At 61.3% G+C, this 19,368-nt stretch overlaps 1 protein-coding gene across 1 annotated transcript in view; it reads left to right on the plus strand.

Moving 5' to 3' along the window:
• LOC133759271 (SCO-spondin-like) overlaps window positions 1-18,060 on the plus strand; it is a 50,927-nt gene extending 32,867 nt beyond the window's left edge. The window contains exons 66-102 of the mRNA XM_062190201.1: window positions 116-285; window positions 696-742; window positions 846-1,028; window positions 1,123-1,293; window positions 1,499-1,699; window positions 1,958-2,054; window positions 2,132-2,331; window positions 2,637-2,797; window positions 3,479-3,639; window positions 3,825-4,048; window positions 4,992-5,033; window positions 5,182-5,337; window positions 5,730-5,942; window positions 6,158-6,325; window positions 7,492-7,623; window positions 7,714-7,960; window positions 8,227-8,379; window positions 8,457-8,506; window positions 8,688-9,032; window positions 9,377-9,544; window positions 10,105-10,235; window positions 10,482-10,606; window positions 10,858-10,904; window positions 11,099-11,377; window positions 12,022-12,180; window positions 12,319-12,435; window positions 12,835-12,973; window positions 13,105-13,307; window positions 13,435-13,562; window positions 13,655-13,797; window positions 13,920-13,966; window positions 14,745-14,962; window positions 15,310-15,405; window positions 15,512-15,572; window positions 15,801-15,919; window positions 17,496-17,646; window positions 17,937-18,060. Coding sequence (XP_062046185.1) covers window positions 116-285; window positions 696-742; window positions 846-1,028; window positions 1,123-1,293; window positions 1,499-1,699; window positions 1,958-2,054; window positions 2,132-2,331; window positions 2,637-2,797; window positions 3,479-3,639; window positions 3,825-4,048; window positions 4,992-5,033; window positions 5,182-5,337; window positions 5,730-5,942; window positions 6,158-6,325; window positions 7,492-7,623; window positions 7,714-7,960; window positions 8,227-8,379; window positions 8,457-8,506; window positions 8,688-9,032; window positions 9,377-9,544; window positions 10,105-10,235; window positions 10,482-10,606; window positions 10,858-10,904; window positions 11,099-11,377; window positions 12,022-12,180; window positions 12,319-12,435; window positions 12,835-12,973; window positions 13,105-13,307; window positions 13,435-13,562; window positions 13,655-13,797; window positions 13,920-13,966; window positions 14,745-14,962; window positions 15,310-15,405; window positions 15,512-15,572; window positions 15,801-15,919; window positions 17,496-17,646; window positions 17,937-17,959 — 5,475 coding nt within the window. The 3' untranslated portion in view covers window positions 17,960-18,060. The remainder of the gene's footprint in view (window positions 1-115; window positions 286-695; window positions 743-845; window positions 1,029-1,122; window positions 1,294-1,498; window positions 1,700-1,957; window positions 2,055-2,131; window positions 2,332-2,636; window positions 2,798-3,478; window positions 3,640-3,824; window positions 4,049-4,991; window positions 5,034-5,181; window positions 5,338-5,729; window positions 5,943-6,157; window positions 6,326-7,491; window positions 7,624-7,713; window positions 7,961-8,226; window positions 8,380-8,456; window positions 8,507-8,687; window positions 9,033-9,376; window positions 9,545-10,104; window positions 10,236-10,481; window positions 10,607-10,857; window positions 10,905-11,098; window positions 11,378-12,021; window positions 12,181-12,318; window positions 12,436-12,834; window positions 12,974-13,104; window positions 13,308-13,434; window positions 13,563-13,654; window positions 13,798-13,919; window positions 13,967-14,744; window positions 14,963-15,309; window positions 15,406-15,511; window positions 15,573-15,800; window positions 15,920-17,495; window positions 17,647-17,936) is intronic.
• Window positions 18,061-19,368: the final 1,308 nt, after the last annotated feature.

The following is a 19,368-nucleotide window of genomic DNA, read 5'->3' on the forward strand; positions in this document are numbered from 1 at the left end:
CCCCCACCCTCCTGGCCACTTTGCTGTCTCTCCAGAGTGCTTTGTGGTTGATTGTCTGCGATTCCCCCCACCCGCCCCCAACTACTGATCTGAGCCCTCCCTTGCTATCCCCCAGCACTGCGTGTGGCGCTGCCAGCCCGGCTGCTACTGCCCACCAGGCCAAGTGCTGAGTGCTGACGGTGTCATCTGTGTGCATCCTGATCACTGCAGCTGCCTGGACCTGCTGACCGGGCAGCGGCACCGTCCAGGCGCTCAGCTGCTGAGGCCAGATGGCTGCAACCACTGGTGAGAGAAGGATGTGCCGAGCTGTGCTCCAGAGCTCTCCAGAGTCTCCGCTGTCCCCGAGAGCGTGCAGGGCGGCCACCATGACCCCTGTCTTATCCACAGGGAAACTGAGGCAGCCAGCACTGTGTGTCTGCAGAGGGCTGGACCTGTGCTCCTGGGGAGTGGGGGGGGGGGGCAGGAGGAGTAGCAGACTTGGTGTTCGCAGCTGCTGTCAGGCCACACGGTCTGCTGCAGGGCATCCTGGCTGGAGACACCCCTGGGGGACTGAGTGGGACAGGAAACAGGCTCAAGAGGCTCAGGAGAGGGGAGGAGAGCAGAGCTGAGGCCCCAGCAGGAACCAGGGAGCACAAGAGGGAGGCAAGGGATGAGGCTGCTGCTTCTTCCTCCCCTGTGTGTGTCCCCCTGCCCAGCACCTGCATGGAGGGGAGGCTGAACTGCACAGACCTGCCTTGCCCAGGTATGTGCCCAGCTTGCAGGGAGGTGCCAAGTGGCCCTGGGCCACATGGGGCCTGAGCTGGAGGAAGAGATGGACCACATCCCAGAGCCCTCTGTTTTGGCAGTGCCTGGAGCCTGGTGCCCATGGTCGGAGTGGACAGCCTGCTCCCAGCCCTGCAGGGGCGAGATGAGGACCCGTTCCCGGGCCTGCACCTGCCCTGCACCTCAGCATGGGGGCGCCTCATGCCCCGGGGAGGCTGAGGCTCAGCATCAGAGGGAGGCCTGTCCCAGCCCTGCCACCTGCCCAGGTGCGATGCCCCCTTCCACAAGGGCCCCAAAACATCTCTGCACCCAGGATAACCTGGATGCTCCTGAGGTGGGTGCTTCTGTCTGCCCACACAGTGGATGGAGCCTGGAGTCCGTGGGAGCCATGGTCTCCCTGTGACACATGCCTGGGACTGTCCCACCGGAGTCGGGCCTGCAGCCGGCCCCCCACCTCTGAGGGAGGCAGGCCCTGCCTGGGGGCCCACGTGCAGAGTCGCCCTTGTCAGGACAATGCCACACAGTGCACAGGTGAGGACTCGGGCACAGGCTGGGAGCTGCTGCCTCTGACCTCTGACCTGATATCCATGTCACTGCCAGGGACAGCCCTCAGGTCACTCACCTGTGGGTTGGAGCAAGGTGACCAGTCCCAGCAGGTAGTAGGCACAGCAGGCGGGTTCTTACCTGTCAGAATAGTCCCTCAGCACCTACCCTGTCTGCTTCCCTCCTGCCCTAGACTGTGGGGGTGGCCTGGCTCTGCTCCCCTGTGGGCGGCCCTGCCCCCGCTCCTGCCAGGACCTGTCCCCTGGGAGTGTGTGCCAGCCAGGCTCAACCGGTTGCCAGCCCAACTGCGGGTGCCCCCTGGGCCAGCTCTTCCAGGACGGGCTCTGCGTGCACCCAGCCCGCTGCCGCTGCCAGTACCAACCTGGAGCCATGGGTCAGTGCCACCCTTGCCCTCACCTGGCCCAGAGCCCCTGAGCACTGCAAGGCCACCCTGCCTGGCCCCTGTGCCTCTCCCCTCCCCCGACATGGTCCCCTGCACCTCCCCGGACCCGTCCCCACCCCACATCCCAGGATATCCCAGGGTGCCATGAGGTGGAGGCTGATAGGGAGGGGAGTAAAAGGCAGGGGGCAGGAGGAGGGAGTTACAGGGGAGTGCTGAGCTTGGGCCCCACCCCATTCTCATGCCCTTCAGGGATCCCTGGGAACCGGAGTCGTTCAGCAGGGTCCGGGCTCAGTTCTTGGGAGAGCCTGGAACCTGGAGAAGTGGTGACTGGGCCGTGTGACAACTGGTAAGTTCAGAGAAGGGGGCCCCAGGGAGCAGGGCAGCGGGCCAGGCCCCGCATTGGATGCCCTCTCTTATCTGCAGCACCTGCGTGGCAGGCAACCTGCAGTGCCAGGAGGTGCCCAGCTGCCCTGGCCTGGGAGTGTGGGACTCCTGGGGCCCCTGGGAGGATTGCAGTGTCTCCTGCGGCGGAGGAGAGCAGCTGCGCTCCCGGCACTGTCCCCGACCCCCCTGCCCGGGGAACGCCCGCCAGAGCCGTACTTGCCACACCCAGGTGTGCAGAGGTGAGCCCCAGCCAGCCTCCGCCCTGGACACTTCCACCCAGCTAGGTCTCATCTGAGCCTTTGGCTAACCTCACGGGCACCTTTTGACCTCCCCCTCCCTGTCCCCTCACCTGTCCCTTCCCCTGCAAGTGAAGGAGGAAGCAGCCAGGCGAGGGGAGCCTGTGGGAAGGGGCACTGCCCAGGGCGGGGGCATGGGTGCTGGAGGGAGGGCAAAAGGTAGGCCGCAGACAGGGCGGGCCCTGAGGGAGGCAGCCTGAGCAGTGGACAGGAGCTGGGTTCTGACACAGGTGTTTCTCCAGAGGCAGGCTGCCCGGCCGGCCGCCTGTACCGTGAGTGCCAGCCCGGTGAGGGCTGCCCCTTCTCCTGTGCCCACGTCATGGGGCAAGTGGACTGCTTCTCCGACAGCTGCGAGGAAGGCTGCCACTGCCCCCAGGGCGCCTTCCAGCACCAGCTGGCCTGCGTGCAGGTCAGCACCCAGCTGGCCAGGAAGGGGGGGCCTCCGCCACTGTGCATCCACACCCCGCTGGCCCAGCTTCACCCCTGCCCTCCTGTGCAGGGGGTCCTCACTGCCCCTCTTTCACCTCCTCGCCCTTCACTCTGGCAGGCAGGTGCAGGGCTCAGCGGTGCTGCTTCAGCTCTGTGGAGCCCAGCTGGCACACCGGGATTCCTCTCCCAGTTCTGAAACTGGCTCTCCAGTGGCCTCTGCCCCCTCTCCCGTAACCATAGCCACGGCCCGAAGGGACCTGAGCAGCCAGCCAGTCCCACCTGCCTGACTTTAGAGACAAATCGACACAGGGCCCAGGGAAAGGGACACATCAGGGCCATGCAGTCAGCTGCAGAATTGACTCAGTCATCCAATTCCTCCGGTTCCTGGCTGGGGCTCTTTCTGCCTGTTGCCAAGCCCTGTCCTCTAAGGGCCTCTGTTCACACCTGCTGTGTCCTGCTCTAGTGCGCCACACATGTGGGGAAGCAGCTGATCCCTCGGGCTTAGCCCACGGGCCATGCACCTCTCACAATCATTCACACCCCTGATGCAAGGCAACGGTGCCCCTGCCCCCAGAGCCTCCTCCAGGTGCTCACACTGCCCCCTTCCCCAGTCTCCTTGGAGGATGTGTGAAGGCACTGTATCCTCTGCCCACCCACTCAGGAGTGCCCCTGTGTGCTGACAGCGTGGCTGCTGCAGGAGCTGGGAGCCACAGGCACTCAGCCTGGGGACCACCTGCCCTTTCTGGGAGAGAAGGCTCAGCCCCTTGGGCCTGGGGATGAGCTGGGCTCAGGCCAGATGCTTCGGATAGGCTGTGGAAACTGGTGAGGGAACTGTGGGGGCTTGGCTGGGCAGCCTGGGGGAGATTTGAGGTCTAGGGAGGGGGTCTGGTCTGCTCTCCGGTCCTGAGCTAACCCTGACTCCATCTCTTTGTCCTTTGGGGCCCAAGACTCGCCCACACCTTCTCCCTGTCCGCCCTCCCTGTGCCTCACCCTGGCTTTCTCCCCAGCTCCTGTGCACACGGGAAGCTGTCCTGCTCCACGGAGGACTGCCCTCAGGCCCGTGGTGGTTTTGGTCCCTGGAGCCCCTGGGGCCAATGCTCCCGCTCCTGTGGCGGGCTGGGCACCCGTACACGCAGCCGCCAGTGTGTGCGTCCCCTGCACCCTCCTGGTGGCCAGGGCTGCCTTGGGCGCCACCAGGACCTGGAGTACTGCCCCAGCCCGGACTGCCCTGGTAAGGGAAGGGGGAAGGTGGTGGGCAGCACCAGGGCTGCCAGGGGCTGGGTGAGCGGTGGCCGAATCTGCTTCCATCTGCCCCTCGTCCTCTCCTGTATGTGTGTCCTTGTTGCTGTGTCTGGATCTTCCTTCCTCCCACCTGCTGGTTCTAGATGTTCACTGGGCCACATTCAGCTTGCACTTCGGAGCTCTTGGCAGAGGCACCATGCTGCATGTAGATGGGGGTGGGGGTGAGGATGGGCCCTGGCCATGGAGTCCAGTGCCCGATTTCAACATGTGGTGAGCTCTACTTGAAGGTGCACAGTGCTGTAGAAAGTCAGAGAGACAGCCGGCACCGTGGCTCAATAGGCTAATCCTCTGCCTTGTGGCGCCGGCACACCGGGTTCTAGTCCCGGTTGGGGCACCAGATTCTGTCCCGGTTGCCCCTTTTCCAGTCCAGCTCTCTGCTATGGCCCGGGAGGGCAGTGGAGGATGGCCCAAGTCCTTGGGCCCTGCACCCGCTTGGGAGACCAGGAGAAGCACCTGGCTCCTGGCTTCGGATCAACGTGATACACCGGCCGTGGCGGCCATTGGAGGGTGAACCAATGGCAAAAGGAAGACCTTTCTCTCTCTCTCTCTCTCTCACTGTCCACTCTGCCTGTCACCAAAAAGAAAGAAAGTCAGGGAGAAAAAGATTCCCCTAGAGGAGCAGTCCAGGAGGGCTTCCTGGAGGAGGCAGTTTCCGAGAGTTTTGAGGAATGGTGAGAACCTTGATAAGCATTAGAAGGGAAGGAATGCCAGGCAGCAGGAAAGGTTTAAGCAAAGTCTGGATCCTGTGAGAAAACACTGAGCCTGGAGTGTCCACAGGAGAGGGAAGGCTGGACCAAATTGTGACGAGCTCGGGGTGGTGGCACCCTGCCAGTGTGGACAGGGTGTGCTAAGCAGGGTTTCTTTTGACACAGGGGCTGAAGGGTCCACAGTGGTGCCAGTGACGGGCCTTCCAGGTAGCCCCAGACTCCCTGCACGTCTCCCACGTGGTCTCCCTTTGGGAAGAGAAATGTGGGCCCCTTTCCCTCTGCAGCCCTGCTTCCAGGAGGGGCTGGAGGCCAGGCTGACTCAGCAGGAGCTGCCCCTCCCTCCCGCTCCTCGCAGGTGGCTGGGGCCCATGGTCCCCGTGGTCCCCGTGCTCCCGCAGCTGCACAGACCCCACTCACCCTGCGTGGCGCAGCCGCAGCCGCCTCTGCCTTGCTAACTGCACTGTGGGGGACCCCACGCAGGAGCGCCCCTGCAACCTGCCTTCGTGCACAGGTGCGCCCGCCGGCTGTGATCTCCAACCCCAGCACGACACCCAATCCCCCCGAGCAATGACCCATTTGTGATGCTGACATCCAGTCACAAGTCAGTCCACCTCCAGACCCTGGGTCTCTTTGCCAACCCCACCAGCTGTTGGGGAACCTGCCAACTTCCAGCAGATTCCTTGGTCCTTGCTCACGGGTATGTGAAACACACGAGTTTCCATCGAAATCCCACAGCAGCCCCATCAGTCTGGGGTTACTGCCCAGTGAGAGTCCGATCCCGAATGGGAGCCTTGCACTCTGGATGAGGTCGCAGCTTCCCTCACAGAGGTCTCCAGCTGAGCGAGGCAGGTGCGGAGAGGGCGAGGCAGGGTCTGCTGACTCCAGCTCCACTTGGTCCTGCAGAGCCGCTGCCCCTGTGCTCCGGTCCTGGCTGTGTGCCTGGGAACTGCTCCTGGGCAGCCTGGGGCCCCTGGGCACCTTGCTCGCGCAGCTGTGGGGTGGGCCAGCAGCGCCGCCTGCGGGCATACCATCCCCCTGGGCCCGGCGGCCACTGGTGTCCCGACATCCTTACCGCTTACCAGGAGCGCCGCTTCTGCAACCTGCATGCCTGCCCAGGTGAGAGCCAGGCTGGGAGAGACCAGGGCCTGCACCAGGCTCCTCCGTGGCTGTCCCCAGGGAGGCCCCCATGCAAGTGCCCCTCCCAGGCCCCAAGCTGGCCTTAGCCAGCCTTGTCCGTGCCTCACCCTGACCCTGGCCCAGGCTCATGGGATGTGTGCGGCCTCACTGCTGGAGCAGACCCCTATAATGAAGCTGTCTTCTTGTGCACGCAGTGCCCGGGGGCTGGTCACGCTGGAGCCCCTGGTCCTGGTGTGACCGGAGCTGTGGGGGAGGCCAGTCCCTGAGGAGCCGCAGCTGCTCGAGCCCCCCACCCAAGAATGGGGGTACCCCCTGTGCTGGGGAGAGGCACCACGTCCGGCTCTGCAACCCCATGCCCTGTGGTATGGCAATGGTGACAGCCACTCCCAACCCTTCCGAGCTTCCTCTGCCGACTCTCCCCTGCCACCTCAAATGCTCCCCCATCAGTGCCCATGTGACACACAGGGAGATGGGCTGCCACCCCACCCTCTGGGGGGGGTGTGTCTGTTGCCTGCACCCTAGCCCAGAGATGAGCTGCAGGAGCCCATCCCCTGCCCACCACAGCCTCCTGCCATCTTCCCCCATCTCCAACTCCTGAAAAACCACCTGATCCTGTCAAGTTTTTGAGGGGTTTGCCAGTGACACAGTCAGGAGTGTGCCTAGTCCCTATGGGGTATGGGCTGAGCCAGCTGGGCTGGAATTGAGCTCTGACCCTCTGCTCATACATATATATATATATATACATATAATATATGTATATATATTTATATATTATGTTATTTATATGTTTATATATAAATATATATTTGAAATATGTATAATTGAATATATATATTTGAAAATATATGTATTTTTTTCAAATATATATATATATATTTCAAATGTATATATATTTGAAAGGTGCAGAGAGAGAGAGAGAGAGCCAGAGCTTCCATCTGCCGGTTTACTCCCAAGCAGCCACAATGGCCAGGGCTGGGAGCCAGGAGCCAGAAGCTTCATCTGGGTCTCCCACATTGGGTACAGGGGTCCAAGCACTCAGGCCATCCTCCACTGCTTCCCCAGGCACATTAGCAGGGAGCTGGATCGGGAGCGTAGCAGGGAGGACTTGAGCCTTGCTCTGATATGGGACACTAGCCTCACGGGCAATGGCTTAACCCATTCTGCCACAATGCCACTCACCCTGGCTACTCCTTCTTTAACTGACCCTCCCAGCCCTGTGAGCCCTGGCTCCTCTGTGGTGCCAGGCCCTCAGGGAGGCACTCGGCACCCACACTGCACCCCCCACCCAGGCCCCTGGGGATGAGCACACAAATCCAGCCCTACTCTGCCAGGTGTGAGAACTTAACGGCGGATGACAGCAAATCATTTTCTGCTGAAGACTGCCCCAACCCCAGGGCCTCCACAAGTACCTCTTATTTCCGTGGGCACCTGCATCTGGGGGCGGGGGAGAAGCCAGGGAGGAGGAAAGGCCCCTGCTGGTGCCCTAGGGCTCAGCACTTTCCTCATTCTGGGCCTCCTCGCCACTCAGAGGAAGGCTGCCCAGCGGGCATGGAGCTGGTCACCTGCGCCAACCGCTGTCCCCGCCGCTGCTCGGACCTCCAGGATGGAGTTGTGTGTCAGGGAGACCAGGCGTGCCAGTCGGGCTGCCGTTGCTCTGAGGGTAGGTGCCACTGGCTCTTCAGACGCATTTGGGGATGGCGCAGTGGGAAGGGGTGGTGGGGCCGGGGTGGCAGCACCAGCCTCCCCGCAGGGTCCCTGGAGCAGGATGGCGGCTGCGTGCCAATCGGGCACTGCGAGTGCACAGATGCCCAAGGCCACAGCTGGGCCCCGGGGAGCCAGCACCAGGAGGCCTGCAACAACTGCTCCTGCTGGGCCGGCCACCTCTCCTGCACGGCGCAGCCCTGCCCGCCTCCCACTCACTGCACCTGGAGCCGCTGGTCAGCCTGGAGTCCCTGCAGCCACTCGTGTGGGCCTCACGGGCAGCAGAGCCGCTTCCGGTATGGGGCGAGGGGACGCTAGTGCCCCCTGTCCTACCAGGGCCTCCCTCTGCCCGGTGCTCCTACTTGGTGACATGGTGTTCCTTGGTCCTACTGTCTCTGCCAACTGCATGTCTCCTGTGCTGGGTCAGCTCTGTCCCTGGTCTCCTTAGCTGCCTTCTGTGCCACTCTAGGGTCTCTGCTGAGGGTGTCTCCCCAGGAGGCAGAAGGGTGGGTGGTAAGGGCCTGGGCTGTCTCCTCACCTCCTCTGCCTGGGCCCTGCTCAGGTCCTCCACATCAGGTTCCTGGGCCCCGGAGTGTCAGGAGGAGCAATCACAGAGCCAGCCCTGCCCTCAGGCCCCATGCCCACCTCTGTGCCTGCATGGCACCCGCCCCCAAGCCCTAGGGGACAGCTGGCTGCAGGGCGAGTGCCAGCAGTGGTGAGTGCAGATGGGGAAGGGTGCCTGGGACCCTCCTGCTGCACAGCAGGGCCCCTGAGTCTGAGTTTCTCCCCCAGCTCCTGCACCCCGGAGGGCGTGGTCTGCAAAGAAGACACCAAGTGTGCAGGTCTGGGTGCATCCCACTGCCACTTCAGCCCACCCCACTGCCCTCATGCCCTGCCTGCTGTCTGCTCTGTGTCCCCTATTTCCCCCCACCCAACTGCCCACCCCCTGTGCCACAAAAGGTCCCCTGCCCCTGCCCCTGCCTCCGCCTCTACTCTCCCAGCCTCATCTGTGCCCTCCCGCAGTGCCTGGGACCTGGACCATGTGGTCCCCCTGGTCCGACTGCCCCGTCTCCTGTGGAGGTGGAAACCAGGTTCGCAACCGATCCTGTACGGGCCCGACCCCCAGCCCCGGGGGAACCCCGTGCCGTGGCCCCAACACCCAGACACAACACTGCGGGCAGCAGCCTTGCCTGGACCTGCTGGAGGCCTGCTCCTGGGGCCCGTGGGGGCCCTGTTCCCAAAGCTGTGGCCCAGGCCTGGCCTCCCGCCCTGGGTCCTGCCCCTGCCTGCTGGCCGAGGCAGACCCTGCCTGCAATGGCACCTTTGCCCACCTGGACACCCGAGCCTGCTACCTGGGGCCCTGCCTGGGTGAGTGTGCTTGGGAGGGAGGCCTGCTGCCCTGTTTTCCTGCCTTGGAGAAGTCGGGGATTAATGCGTGTTTCCCAACCCCCGGACCATCACCCAGAAACATGTCTTTGTCTACCCTCCAGTCTTTTGCCCGCCTCTTTTCCATCGCTTCCCTTCAGAGCCTTCTGTGACGTAGCTCCCTGCTGGAGGAGCGGGAGGCCAGCCTGAGGGGCCTCTGGTTCCCTCCTGGCCTTCTCCGATGCCAGGGTCCTGGCTAGAGCTGGATGAGAGGGGAGGGCAGGCACGGGAGAATCTGAAGGGGCCCCAGGAGGCACGAGCCTGATGTCCCCCACTCTGGTCCCTAGAGCAGTGCGTGTGGAGCAGCTGGAGCAGCTGGACACGCTGCTCATGCCAGGTACTGGTGCAGCAGCGCTACCGACACCAGAGCCCCGCCTCTGGAGACGCTGGGGCAGGGGCCACCTGCACACGTCTGGATGGCCACTTCCGGCCTTGTCTCACCAGCAACTGCTCAGGTGAGGCCCATCTGCGGGAAGCCAGGCAGCTGAGTCGGAGCAGTAGCTTCCAAGGGCTCCCCTGGCACTCCCAGCTCTCCTCAGAGCAGACCCGGTACCCTAGGACTTCAGAGCGGTTGCCTGCACCTGCACTGCCCCTGCCCCCGGTTCCTCCCCTGGCCTCAGCTACTCTCTCTTCCTGGCAGCTCTCCCCAAGCCCTCACCACCAGCTGCTGGCCCAACTGTCGGTTGCCCCTTGAAGTGGCCCCCAGGAGAGTGTACTATGTCCACCTCATCTCTGCCCCTGTTTCTCCTGTGCCAATCCCTGGAGCATGTGCCTGGCCTGTAACTCCCGCAGCCCCCTCCTCCATGCAGCTTCCTGGCTCTCTGAGGCCCAGACTCTACTGAGCCTTCCCTGGGGACGTGGGTCTGTCGTGATATGCAGCAGGGGGCAGTCTTGTCCTCTCACCAGGTGACCCCGAGGGGCCTCCGTGGGAACTTGCAATCCGGCTCTGGGCGTCCAGAGTTGGGGAGGGTGTCTCTGGGCTGTTCTCCCACCGGCCTCTCTCCCCCTTACTCAGAGAACAGCTGCACACCTCCCTTCAAGTTCCAGCCCTGTGGCTTCCCCTGTGCTGGGCTCTGTGCCACACACCTGAGCCATCATCTCTGCCAGGACCTGCCGCCCTGCCAGCCTGGCTGCTATTGCCCCAAGGTGAGGGCTGGGACTGGGGGAGACTCCCAAGTGGAAGGAGGCCCACACTCCCTCTTCTCTGCGATGCTCATGGTGACCCCACTCTCTCCAAACAACCTCAGTCCCTGGAGCCTCTTCCCAGTTCGTGTTCATTTTCCTGCCCGTGTGCTCAACAACGCTCATGTGCACCTGCTGCAGGCCTGTGTTGGTATCCGGGTGACAAAGTGATCACCACACATCCCTTCCTCTGTCCCTCCTGCCACACAGGGGCTGCTGGAGCAAGCGGGGGGCTGCATCCCCCCAGAGGAGTGTAACTGCCAGCACACCTCAGAAGAGGGAGCCAGGTTGACCCTGGCCCCCGGGGACCACCTGCGACTGGGCTGTAAGGAGTGGTGAGTGACAAGGAAAGGCAGGGAGCACGAGAGGCCTGGGGCCGGAGAGTGGGCGGGCAGCCTGACCCAGGCAGAGAAAGCCAAGATGAGCCCTGAGAGCCTAGTCCAGCCTCTGGCCAGGAGGCTCTAAGATGCCCAAGCTTACAGCTCCCTCATCCAGCCCCCTATGTACCCCTCCATTTTCCCCTCCCAGCTCTGGGCTGGGTCCTGCCCCACCCCCAAGCTCACCCTGACTGACCCCTCCCCCACAGTGAATGCCAGCATGGGGAGCTTCAGTGCAGCAGCCAGGGCTGTCAAGGTAACCCTGTCCTTGGGAGACAGCGGTCCACGTAGCCTAGGACTGGGCAGGGCGGGGGCGGTTCCCAAGGAACCGGGAGGATGGGTCGCCTTCCCTGCACCCCACACCCTCCAACCTTACCTGTTTCCCACCTCTCTTGCCTCTGCTGGGCCGAGGGGCCTCTGGGAAAGGCACCCACGTACTGCCCTTTCTAGGTCTTCTGCCTCTGAGTGGCTGGTCGGAGTGGTCACCCTGTGGGCCCTGCCTGCCCTCCAGCATCCTGGCCCCCTCCTCTAGAACCACCCTGGAAGGGCACTGGGCGCTGGACCCAGCCAGTCTCTCCCCAGCCTCGGCTCCCATGCTGGCTTCGGAGCAGCACCGCCACCGCCTCTGTCTGGACCCTGAGACAGGGAGACCCTGGGCCGGAGCCCCAGACCTCTGCACCGCCCCCCTCAGCCAGCACCGCCTCTGTCCTGACCCTGCGGTCTGCCGCGGTAATGGGGAGGGGTCTGGAATGCAGGTGGGGTGAGCTGGACAGGGGGCCCAGCCGTGCGTCCATTCCGGTGGATAAGAGTTAGCCCACCTGCTAACCCTGGTGGATTTGAAGCTGGCTGGGGACCAAGTAGTGGCAAGAAAGAGGCTTTGAGGCCGGCGCCATGGCTCACTAGGCTAATCCTCTGCCTGCGGCACCGGCACACCAGGTTCTAGTCCCTGTCGGGGTGCCAGATTCTGTCCCGGTTGCCCCTCTTCCAGTCCAGCTCTCTGCTGTGGCCCAGGAGGGCAGTGGAGGATGGCCCAAGTCCTTGGGCTCTGCCCCCACATGGGAAGCCAGGAGAAGCACCTGGCTCCTGGCTTCGGATCAGTGGGGTACGCCGGCCGCAATGGCCATTTGGGGTGAACCAACGGAAAAGGAAGACCTTTCTCTCTGTCTCTCTCTCTCTCTCTCACTGTCCACTCTACTTGTCAAAAAAAAAAGAAGAAGAAGAAGAAAAGAAAAAAAAAAGAAAGAGGCTTTGAGAAGAGAGCCTAGCAAGCCTCAGAGCAGGCCATGTTTGCTGGGGTGGAGCCCAAGGCCTTGGCTGGCAGCAGGAGGCAGGGAGAAAGCTGGTGCCTGGGAACTTCTATTTTGTCTTCCCAGATTCCTGCCTGTGGGGTCCGTGGGGGCCCTGGAGCCCTTGCCAGGTGCCCTGCAGTGGGGGATTCCGGCTGCGCTGGAGAGAGGCAAGGGGCCCCCCTGGAGGAGGCTGTCAGGGGCCATGGGCTCAGACTGAGAGCTGCAACATGGGGTCTTGCCCAGGTAACTCCCATCCCAGCATGGAGGGGGCGAGGCTAGAACATCAAAGATGGCACCTGAGGAGGTTGGTGCAGTGGAGAGGAGGGTGCTGCCCTGGGACCCAGCAGCATCCCCAGCACAGCCTAATCTCCCGGTTCCCAGGGGAGAGCTGTGAGGCCCGGAACACTGTGGCCACCCTTGACTGTGCCAACCGGTGCCCTCGCAGCTGTGTCGATCTGTGGGACCGTGTGCAGTGCCTGCAGGGACCCTGCCGCCCAGGTACCTTGGCCATGGCCCCGCCAGGGAGTTCTGCCAGAGCCTGCCCCCTGTTCCCAAAGGGTGTGTGGTCTGGGGAGGGGTAGGGCAGGGGGAGGTTCAGACTGGAGGATCATAAATTATATAGGGCAGGACCCTGGATCTCGGAGTCACCTTTGGCAACTGACAGCAAGCCCTGTATAAAGTGAGGCTCAGCTGAACCCAGGCGGGTGCTTTCGGGGGCCTGAGGGCTGTGAGGTGGTGGCCACCTGTGGGATGAGCTATAGCAGCCCCTCCTGTGCCCAGGGAGCCAGGGAGATTGTGGAGACCAAGCTTGGGACTCCATCTGGCTGCCAGAGGATCCACCGGCACATCCTGGCCTGACCAGTGAATCCTGTTTGTCCTCCCCACCCCCACCCCCAGGCTGCCGCTGTCCCCCTGGTCAGCTGGTGCAGGATGGGCACTGCGTGCCCATCTCCTCTTGTCGCTGTGGCCTTCCCAGTGCCAACGCCTCAAGGGAGCTGGTCCCAGCCGAGGTGGTGCAGCTGGACTGCCAGAACTGGTATGCCGCTTTGGTGGCCAGGCCAGAGCCGGGGCAGGGAGCTCGGGGTGGAGACTCACAACAGGTCAGGGCTTATGGTTGCTACTAACTCTGACTCAGGCTTAAGCCTGCTTCGTACACTTTGTCCACAGCACCTGTGTCAATGGGTCCCTGGTGTGCCCACACCAAACATGTCCAGTGCTGGGGCCTTGGTCAGCCTGGAGCGCGTGCTCAGCTCCCTGTGCTGGGGGCACGATGAAGCGCCATCGGAGCTGCCAGGAGCGCCCTGGAGGGGCACCATGCCAGGCCCAGGACACAGAGCAATGGCAGGCGTGCAGCCCGCAGCCTTGCCCTGGTGAGTGTCCTGGGTGGTGGGTACCTGTTCTTCCCTCTGCCACAGCCCTGTCCCAGCTGTGGGGAGGGATGTCTGAGGTAGCCTGTCCCCAGGTTCACTCTCCTCACTGCCTGTGCGCCCTCCGCAGAGTGCCCCCCTGGCCAGGTGCTCACGTCCTGTGCCACCTTGTGTCCACACCTCTGCTCCCACCTGCAGCCTGGCACCGTCTGTGTGCAGGAACCCTGCCAGCCTGGCTGTGGCTGCCCTAGTGGGCAGGTGGGTACAGGTCCTGACTCCTGCGTGGGGGAAGTAGGCCATGGGGAGGGAGGAGGAGGTGGTCCAAGTGTAACTGAGCCTGCCCGCTTCAGCTGCTGCACAACGGCACGTGTGTGCTGCCCGCTGCCTGCCCCTGCCCCCAGCTCACTCTGCCCTGGGGCCTCAACTTGACCCTTGAAGAGCAGGCCCGGGAGCTGCCCCCAGGGACCGTGCTCACCCAGAACTGCACCCGCTGGTGAGGACATGCGAGCCCAGTGGTGGGTGGGGGTAGAGGAGGGGTTTGGGGGGATCGGGGCAAAAGTGGGGGTGGGGAGAAGGGAGCAGGAGACATTTGAGCCTGTACTTCTGTCTTCCCAGTGTCTGCCAAGGTGGCGCCTTCAGCTGCTCCCTCACCGACTGTCAGGGTGAGATGCGGCTGCCCCTGCCCTGCTGGCCCTCAAAGCCAAGGCTGAGGAGGAGAGGAGGGCCCTGCCCCCAAGCCCAGGCCAAGCTACCTCCTTCAGGAAGCCCCTTCCAATCTGTCCCCACTGATGCCTCCCTGGCCTGAGACCCAGCACTCCCTGGACACTGAGCATGATGCCTCTTGCTCATGGCAGCAATCACCAATGTACTGTGTGCACCAAGTCGGGGCTGTGGGTGATGCCAGGGAGTAAAGGTTCTTGCCAGTGAGGAAGCTGAGGTGCAGAGGGATGAGCAGAAGCAAGGGGCCTGGCCTGGCAGTCCCCAGGCCCAGGTGTATGTGGTCTGTGCAGCATGGCCCCAGCTGATCAAGGCTAAGGGCCCAGCACTGTGTGCCCAGCTCTGCCCTACTGGGCTCTGGATTCAGAAATAAGGCGTGACTGGGTGCAGCCTCAGCCTGGCTGGTGAGGGTGGACGACCCAGCAGAACAGATGCAGCAGGAGACAGTCTCTGGGTCTCTGACAAGAAGGCAGCACCACAGGATGTGACGTCATTGTTGAGAATGCAGAGGTCAGGGTAGACAAGATTGATTGGGGGGGCTTCCTGAAGGAGGTGAGACCTGGCCTGAGCCCAGCTAGTGTTTGGGTAGGTGTGGGTGGGAGCCCCTGGGAAGGGAGGAGTAACAGGAGGGCTGCCCAGCGAGGTGGTGGTGCGGGCAGGAGTTGTGGAGGGAAGATGCAGGCTGGATCCAGGCTGAGCCGGTGTGCATGATCTTCCGGGCAGTGTGCCCCCCAGGGGAAATATGGCAACAGGTGGCCGCCGGGGAGCTCGGGCCCTGCGAGCAGACATGCCAGGAGACAAACACCACAGAGGCTCTGAGCAACTGCAGTGCCTCACAGGACCCCAGCTGTGTGTGCCAGCGAGGGCACTTCCGCAGCCTGGCGGGCCCCTGCGTCCCTGCAGACCTCTGCGAGTGCTGGCACCATGGGCATCCCCACTTGGTGAGACACTGTGCCTTCGGCCGCTGCCCCAACCCTGAACCCAGCCTCCCCACCCAGTGAATTTGATCTGTAGCCCTACCCCACTCTGGCCATAGCCCTGCCCCGCCTAGCCACTCTGCAGCCCTGCAGCAGCACACAGGGCTTGGCTGGCTCTCTCTGGGACTGGGTCCTCTTGCTCTGGCCCCAGCGGTCCATCTCCATCCTGAGACTCTTCTTGCTCCTACTCTGCTCCAAGTCCACTGCCCGGCTGTGCGTTTCCAGGCTGGGTTTGGGGATCTGGGGTGATATCAAAGAGAAGGGCACCAGCCAGGGAGACCAAAGGGAAAATCTGCCCTCCCTCTCCCCAGCCCGGATCCAAATGGCAGGAGGCCTGTGAGAGCTGCCACTGCCTTAATGGCAGGAGTGTCTGCACCCGGCACTGTCCCCTCCTCACCTGTGCTCAGGTAACCTCTGGAGGTGGTTCCCTGGGCTCCTTGTCCAAGGCTGATCCCAGGGGCTGGGGCTATCAGCACCACCTGCTGAGTGGATCTGGGACGGCTCCCTCTACAGGGCGAGGTGAAGGTGCAGGAACCGGGGAGCTGTTGTCCCACGTGCCGCCTGGAGGCTCTGGGTATGGAGGGGACCTGGGACACCTCCTGCACTGCCTATCTCTGGCCTGGTTCCTTCTTCCCAACCGCCCCCTACTGGCACTTTCAGCCTAGCATGTGCCTGCTCCAGGGGGTCTGAGCCATCCCTGCCCCACAGGCTCCCCTCAGTCACAGGCTTTGCCTCTCTGCACTGCAGAGTCCCCCTCTCCCCGCCCCTCCTCCTGCCACACTCGCCTGCTCCTCCCCTACAGCACCCTGCCGGCACCTCACGGAGCTTCGAAACCTCAGCAAGGGCCCCTGCCACCTGGATCAGGTAGAAGTGAGCTACTGCAGTGGGCACTGCCCATCCAGCACCAATGTCATGCCTGAGGTGAGCCAGGGACTGCTGCACTGGCCCAGGGGCCTGGTCGCTGGGCACAGCCTGGAGGGCACAAAGGGCATTCTCCATTCTCACAGCTCTGATAGGCAGGCAGGACAGACAGATGGCCAGAGCCTTGCACCAAAGCACTGGTCTATGCCAGAGATCTGCCTCCTCCAGGGAGCTCTACACTTGCTGCAGCCCCCACAGGCTCCTTTGCCCACCCCACGGTGCCCCCTCCAGGGACTTCAACAAAGAAAGGCACGGAGGAGCCAAGCTAGACTCCAATACCTGGGCCCATCATACAGAGTGAGAGCTCCTAGGGCTGCCACATTCATTTCCTAGCAGGGTGCTATATAGGGCAGGTCCCTATACAGAGACTAGCAGTGGCTCTGCGCTGCACTCACTCTCCCTGGACCCAGAAGCCCAGCCCTGCTTGTTGTTAGGATCTTCCTAGGGACTCTGTACCCACCCCTTCACACAGCCCTCTCACCCTGAGCCTGGAGAGCTGCTGCTCAAGATCCGCACAGCCAGGGCCCGGCCATCTCTGAATGAAACAGCCCCGACCCCTCCTCTGTGGCCCTTTCTCCCTGCTGGGCCCACCTGGGTCATGTCATCCTGGAAGAAAGACAAAGCTGCCCGCTAGGGGCACTCCCTGTCCTGGGAATGCATTCCCTAGTCACCTTGGGAATTTGTTTTTAAAGATTTATTTAATTATTTTGAAAGAGTTACAGACAGAGGAAAGAGAGAGAGAGAGACAGAGAGATATCTTCTACCGCTGGTTTACTCCCCAGATGGTGCAATGGCCAGTACTGGGCCAGACCAAAGCCAGGAACCAGGAGCATCATCCAGGTCTCCCAAGTGGGTGGCAGGGGCCCAAACACTTGGGCCATCTTCTGCTGCTTTTCCCAGGCCATTAACAGGGAGCTGGATAAAAAGTGGAGCAGCTGGGACACAAACCGGCACCCATTTGGGGTGCCAGTGTCACAGGCAACAACCTTACTTGCTATGCCACAACGCCAGCCCTCACTTTGGGGATTTTTAAAGAAAGAAAGTCATTAGGAGATTCCTTCCCTCCTCCACCCCTGGGAAGGGAAATTGAATGATCGTGGGATAAAAATTGGAGGTAGATTCTTTTTCACCAAACAAGCTTTTATAGTTTTTGAACTTGGTATTGTGTGAATGTATTACCAATTTCAAAGTACAGTTAGAAATACAATTATAGGCACAATTAAATTACATGCACAGAGGAACATATATGGAGGACCCCTATAATCATGGAGCAAGAGGAGTGTGCATTGGAGGTAGCTTACTTACCTAGCATTTAGGACCTGAACAGTTAGGGCTTAATTGTTTACAGTTCCTTATCTTATTGGTCTGTCTTTCCCACTACACTGTAAGCCCCTGGGGTAGAAGCTGTGGCTTTCCCCTGCTGCCAGGAAGCAGTCATTGAACCTGTAGAGGTTGAGGTTCAGATTGGGTGGGGGCTGGCGTGAAGGGAGACTTGGGGGTGACACTGCCCCGCCTCCCTTAGATGGGACAGGGCCAGGAAATGGAGGGAGCTCCATTCTGCCCCTGTCTTGCCCAGGAGCCCTACCTGCAGAGCCAGTGCGACTGCTGTAGCTACCGCCTGGACCCCGAGAGCCCGGTGCGGATCCTGAACCTGCGCTGTCCAGGAGGCCGATCTGAGCCAGTGGTGCTGCCGGTCATCCAGGGCTGCCAGTGCAGCGCCTGCCAGGGTGGGTCTGGGTGGGGCTCCAGGTGGGGGGCGGACCCAGGAGCTGTGAGCCAGCCCCTCGCCTCGTTCTTCTTTGAGTGCTTCTAGCCTGGCCCTTGCCCCTCTTCTCCTTACTCCAGTTTCTTCTCCTATCACACAGTAGTGTTGGTGCGTAGAGTAAATCAAACCTGGGAGGAGTGCAGTGGCAGGGCTGGCATTTGCTCTGGGCTGTTTCCCTCTCCTGCCCTGCCTCCAGCCCTTCTGACCTCTCTGTCTCTGTTGCTGTCCCCTCTCTCCCTTGCTTGTCCCCAGGAGGTGACTTCTCAAAGCGCTGACAGGCCCCTACTCAATGAGTCTACTGCCACTCTTGTCATCTGGGGATTCTGAGGCCCTGGCCACCTCCTCCCGGGCCTGCCCACCTACCCCTGACCAAGAATCTATGCCCTGGCACTAACATATCCTAAATAAAGTGACACTGGCAGCATGGCTGTGTGTGGTGTCTCTGTCTTGGGGCCCAGCAGGGAGAGAGCAGAAGAGGGGCTCTGAGACCTGCCCTGGGCTTGGGCAAAGAGGTGTCTCCTGGGGTCTTCTGTGAACAGATTCGCCGTGGCAGTCACAGTGGTTGGTGACCTTGGGCAAGTCACTTCCTGCATCTGAGCCTGCCTCCTCATCTGCATCAGGACAGGGTAGAATAAAAGTCTGAAGACGTCTCACATTGGATGTAGCCAGTGTCCTCTGTCATATCCCTCACCTTGATGTGACTTCAGCTGCAGTGTGGCAGAGAGCTCCACGCAGGCTGGAGCTCTTTTTAAAAAAAAAAAAAAAAAAAAAAGATTTATTCATTCATTTGAAAGGCAGAGAGAGAGAGAGAGAGAGAGAGAGAGGTCTTCCACTTGCTGATTCACTCCCCAAATGGCCTTAACAGCTGGAGCTGGACCTATCTGAAGCCAGGAGCCTGAGGTTTTTTCCAGGTCTCCCATGTGGGTGCAAGGGCCCAAGGACTACGGGCCATCTTCCAGTGCCTTCCCAAGCCATAGCAGAGAGCTGGATAGGAAATGGAGCAGCTGGGATCCAACCCGGTGCCCATATAGAATGCTGGCACTGCAGGCGGTGGCTTTACCCGCAAATGCCACAGTGCCGGCCCCACCTAGGCCATCTTTAAATATTAACTTACCAATCATGACTTGCTACCGTTCTAGCGTACTTGCTAATAGTACTCTACTCCTATCATTTATTGATGGCATAGTGATCTCACATTCATTGACCCCACCCCTTCCTTACTTTCACCAGCCTGCCCCTATTTTTCATCATGTCTCAACTTAGATTCATGGTCTACAGAGTGATTCTCAATGCCAGTTGCACATTAGAAGCACTGAGATGCCTTTAGACCTATTAAGTTGGGGTTTTTGGAAGCTTCAGAGTGATTCTAATGTGCATTCAGCATTTTCTACCAACACATTCACACCAATGCAAATATCATTAATTCCCTCAATTTTCTATTGCCTCATTCACACCCATCTTAGGTGAGCAGTAGCCTAGTGGTTAAGTATCTTTGACCCACATTGGAGTACCTAGATTCAACACCCAGATCTAGCTCCTGATTCCAGCTTCCTGCTCATGCAGATCCTGGGAGGCAATGACGATGGCCCAACTGAGCTTCTGCTTCCCACGTGGGAGACCCAAATTGAGTACTACCTTCCTCCCCAGTCCAGCAGAAGCTGTTGTGGATATTTGGAGAGTGACC

The sequence above is a fragment of the Lepus europaeus genome, chromosome 5 (genome assembly GCF_033115175.1).
Source record: "Lepus europaeus isolate LE1 chromosome 5, mLepTim1.pri, whole genome shotgun sequence".
Lineage (NCBI taxonomy): Eukaryota > Metazoa > Chordata > Mammalia > Lagomorpha > Leporidae > Lepus > Lepus europaeus.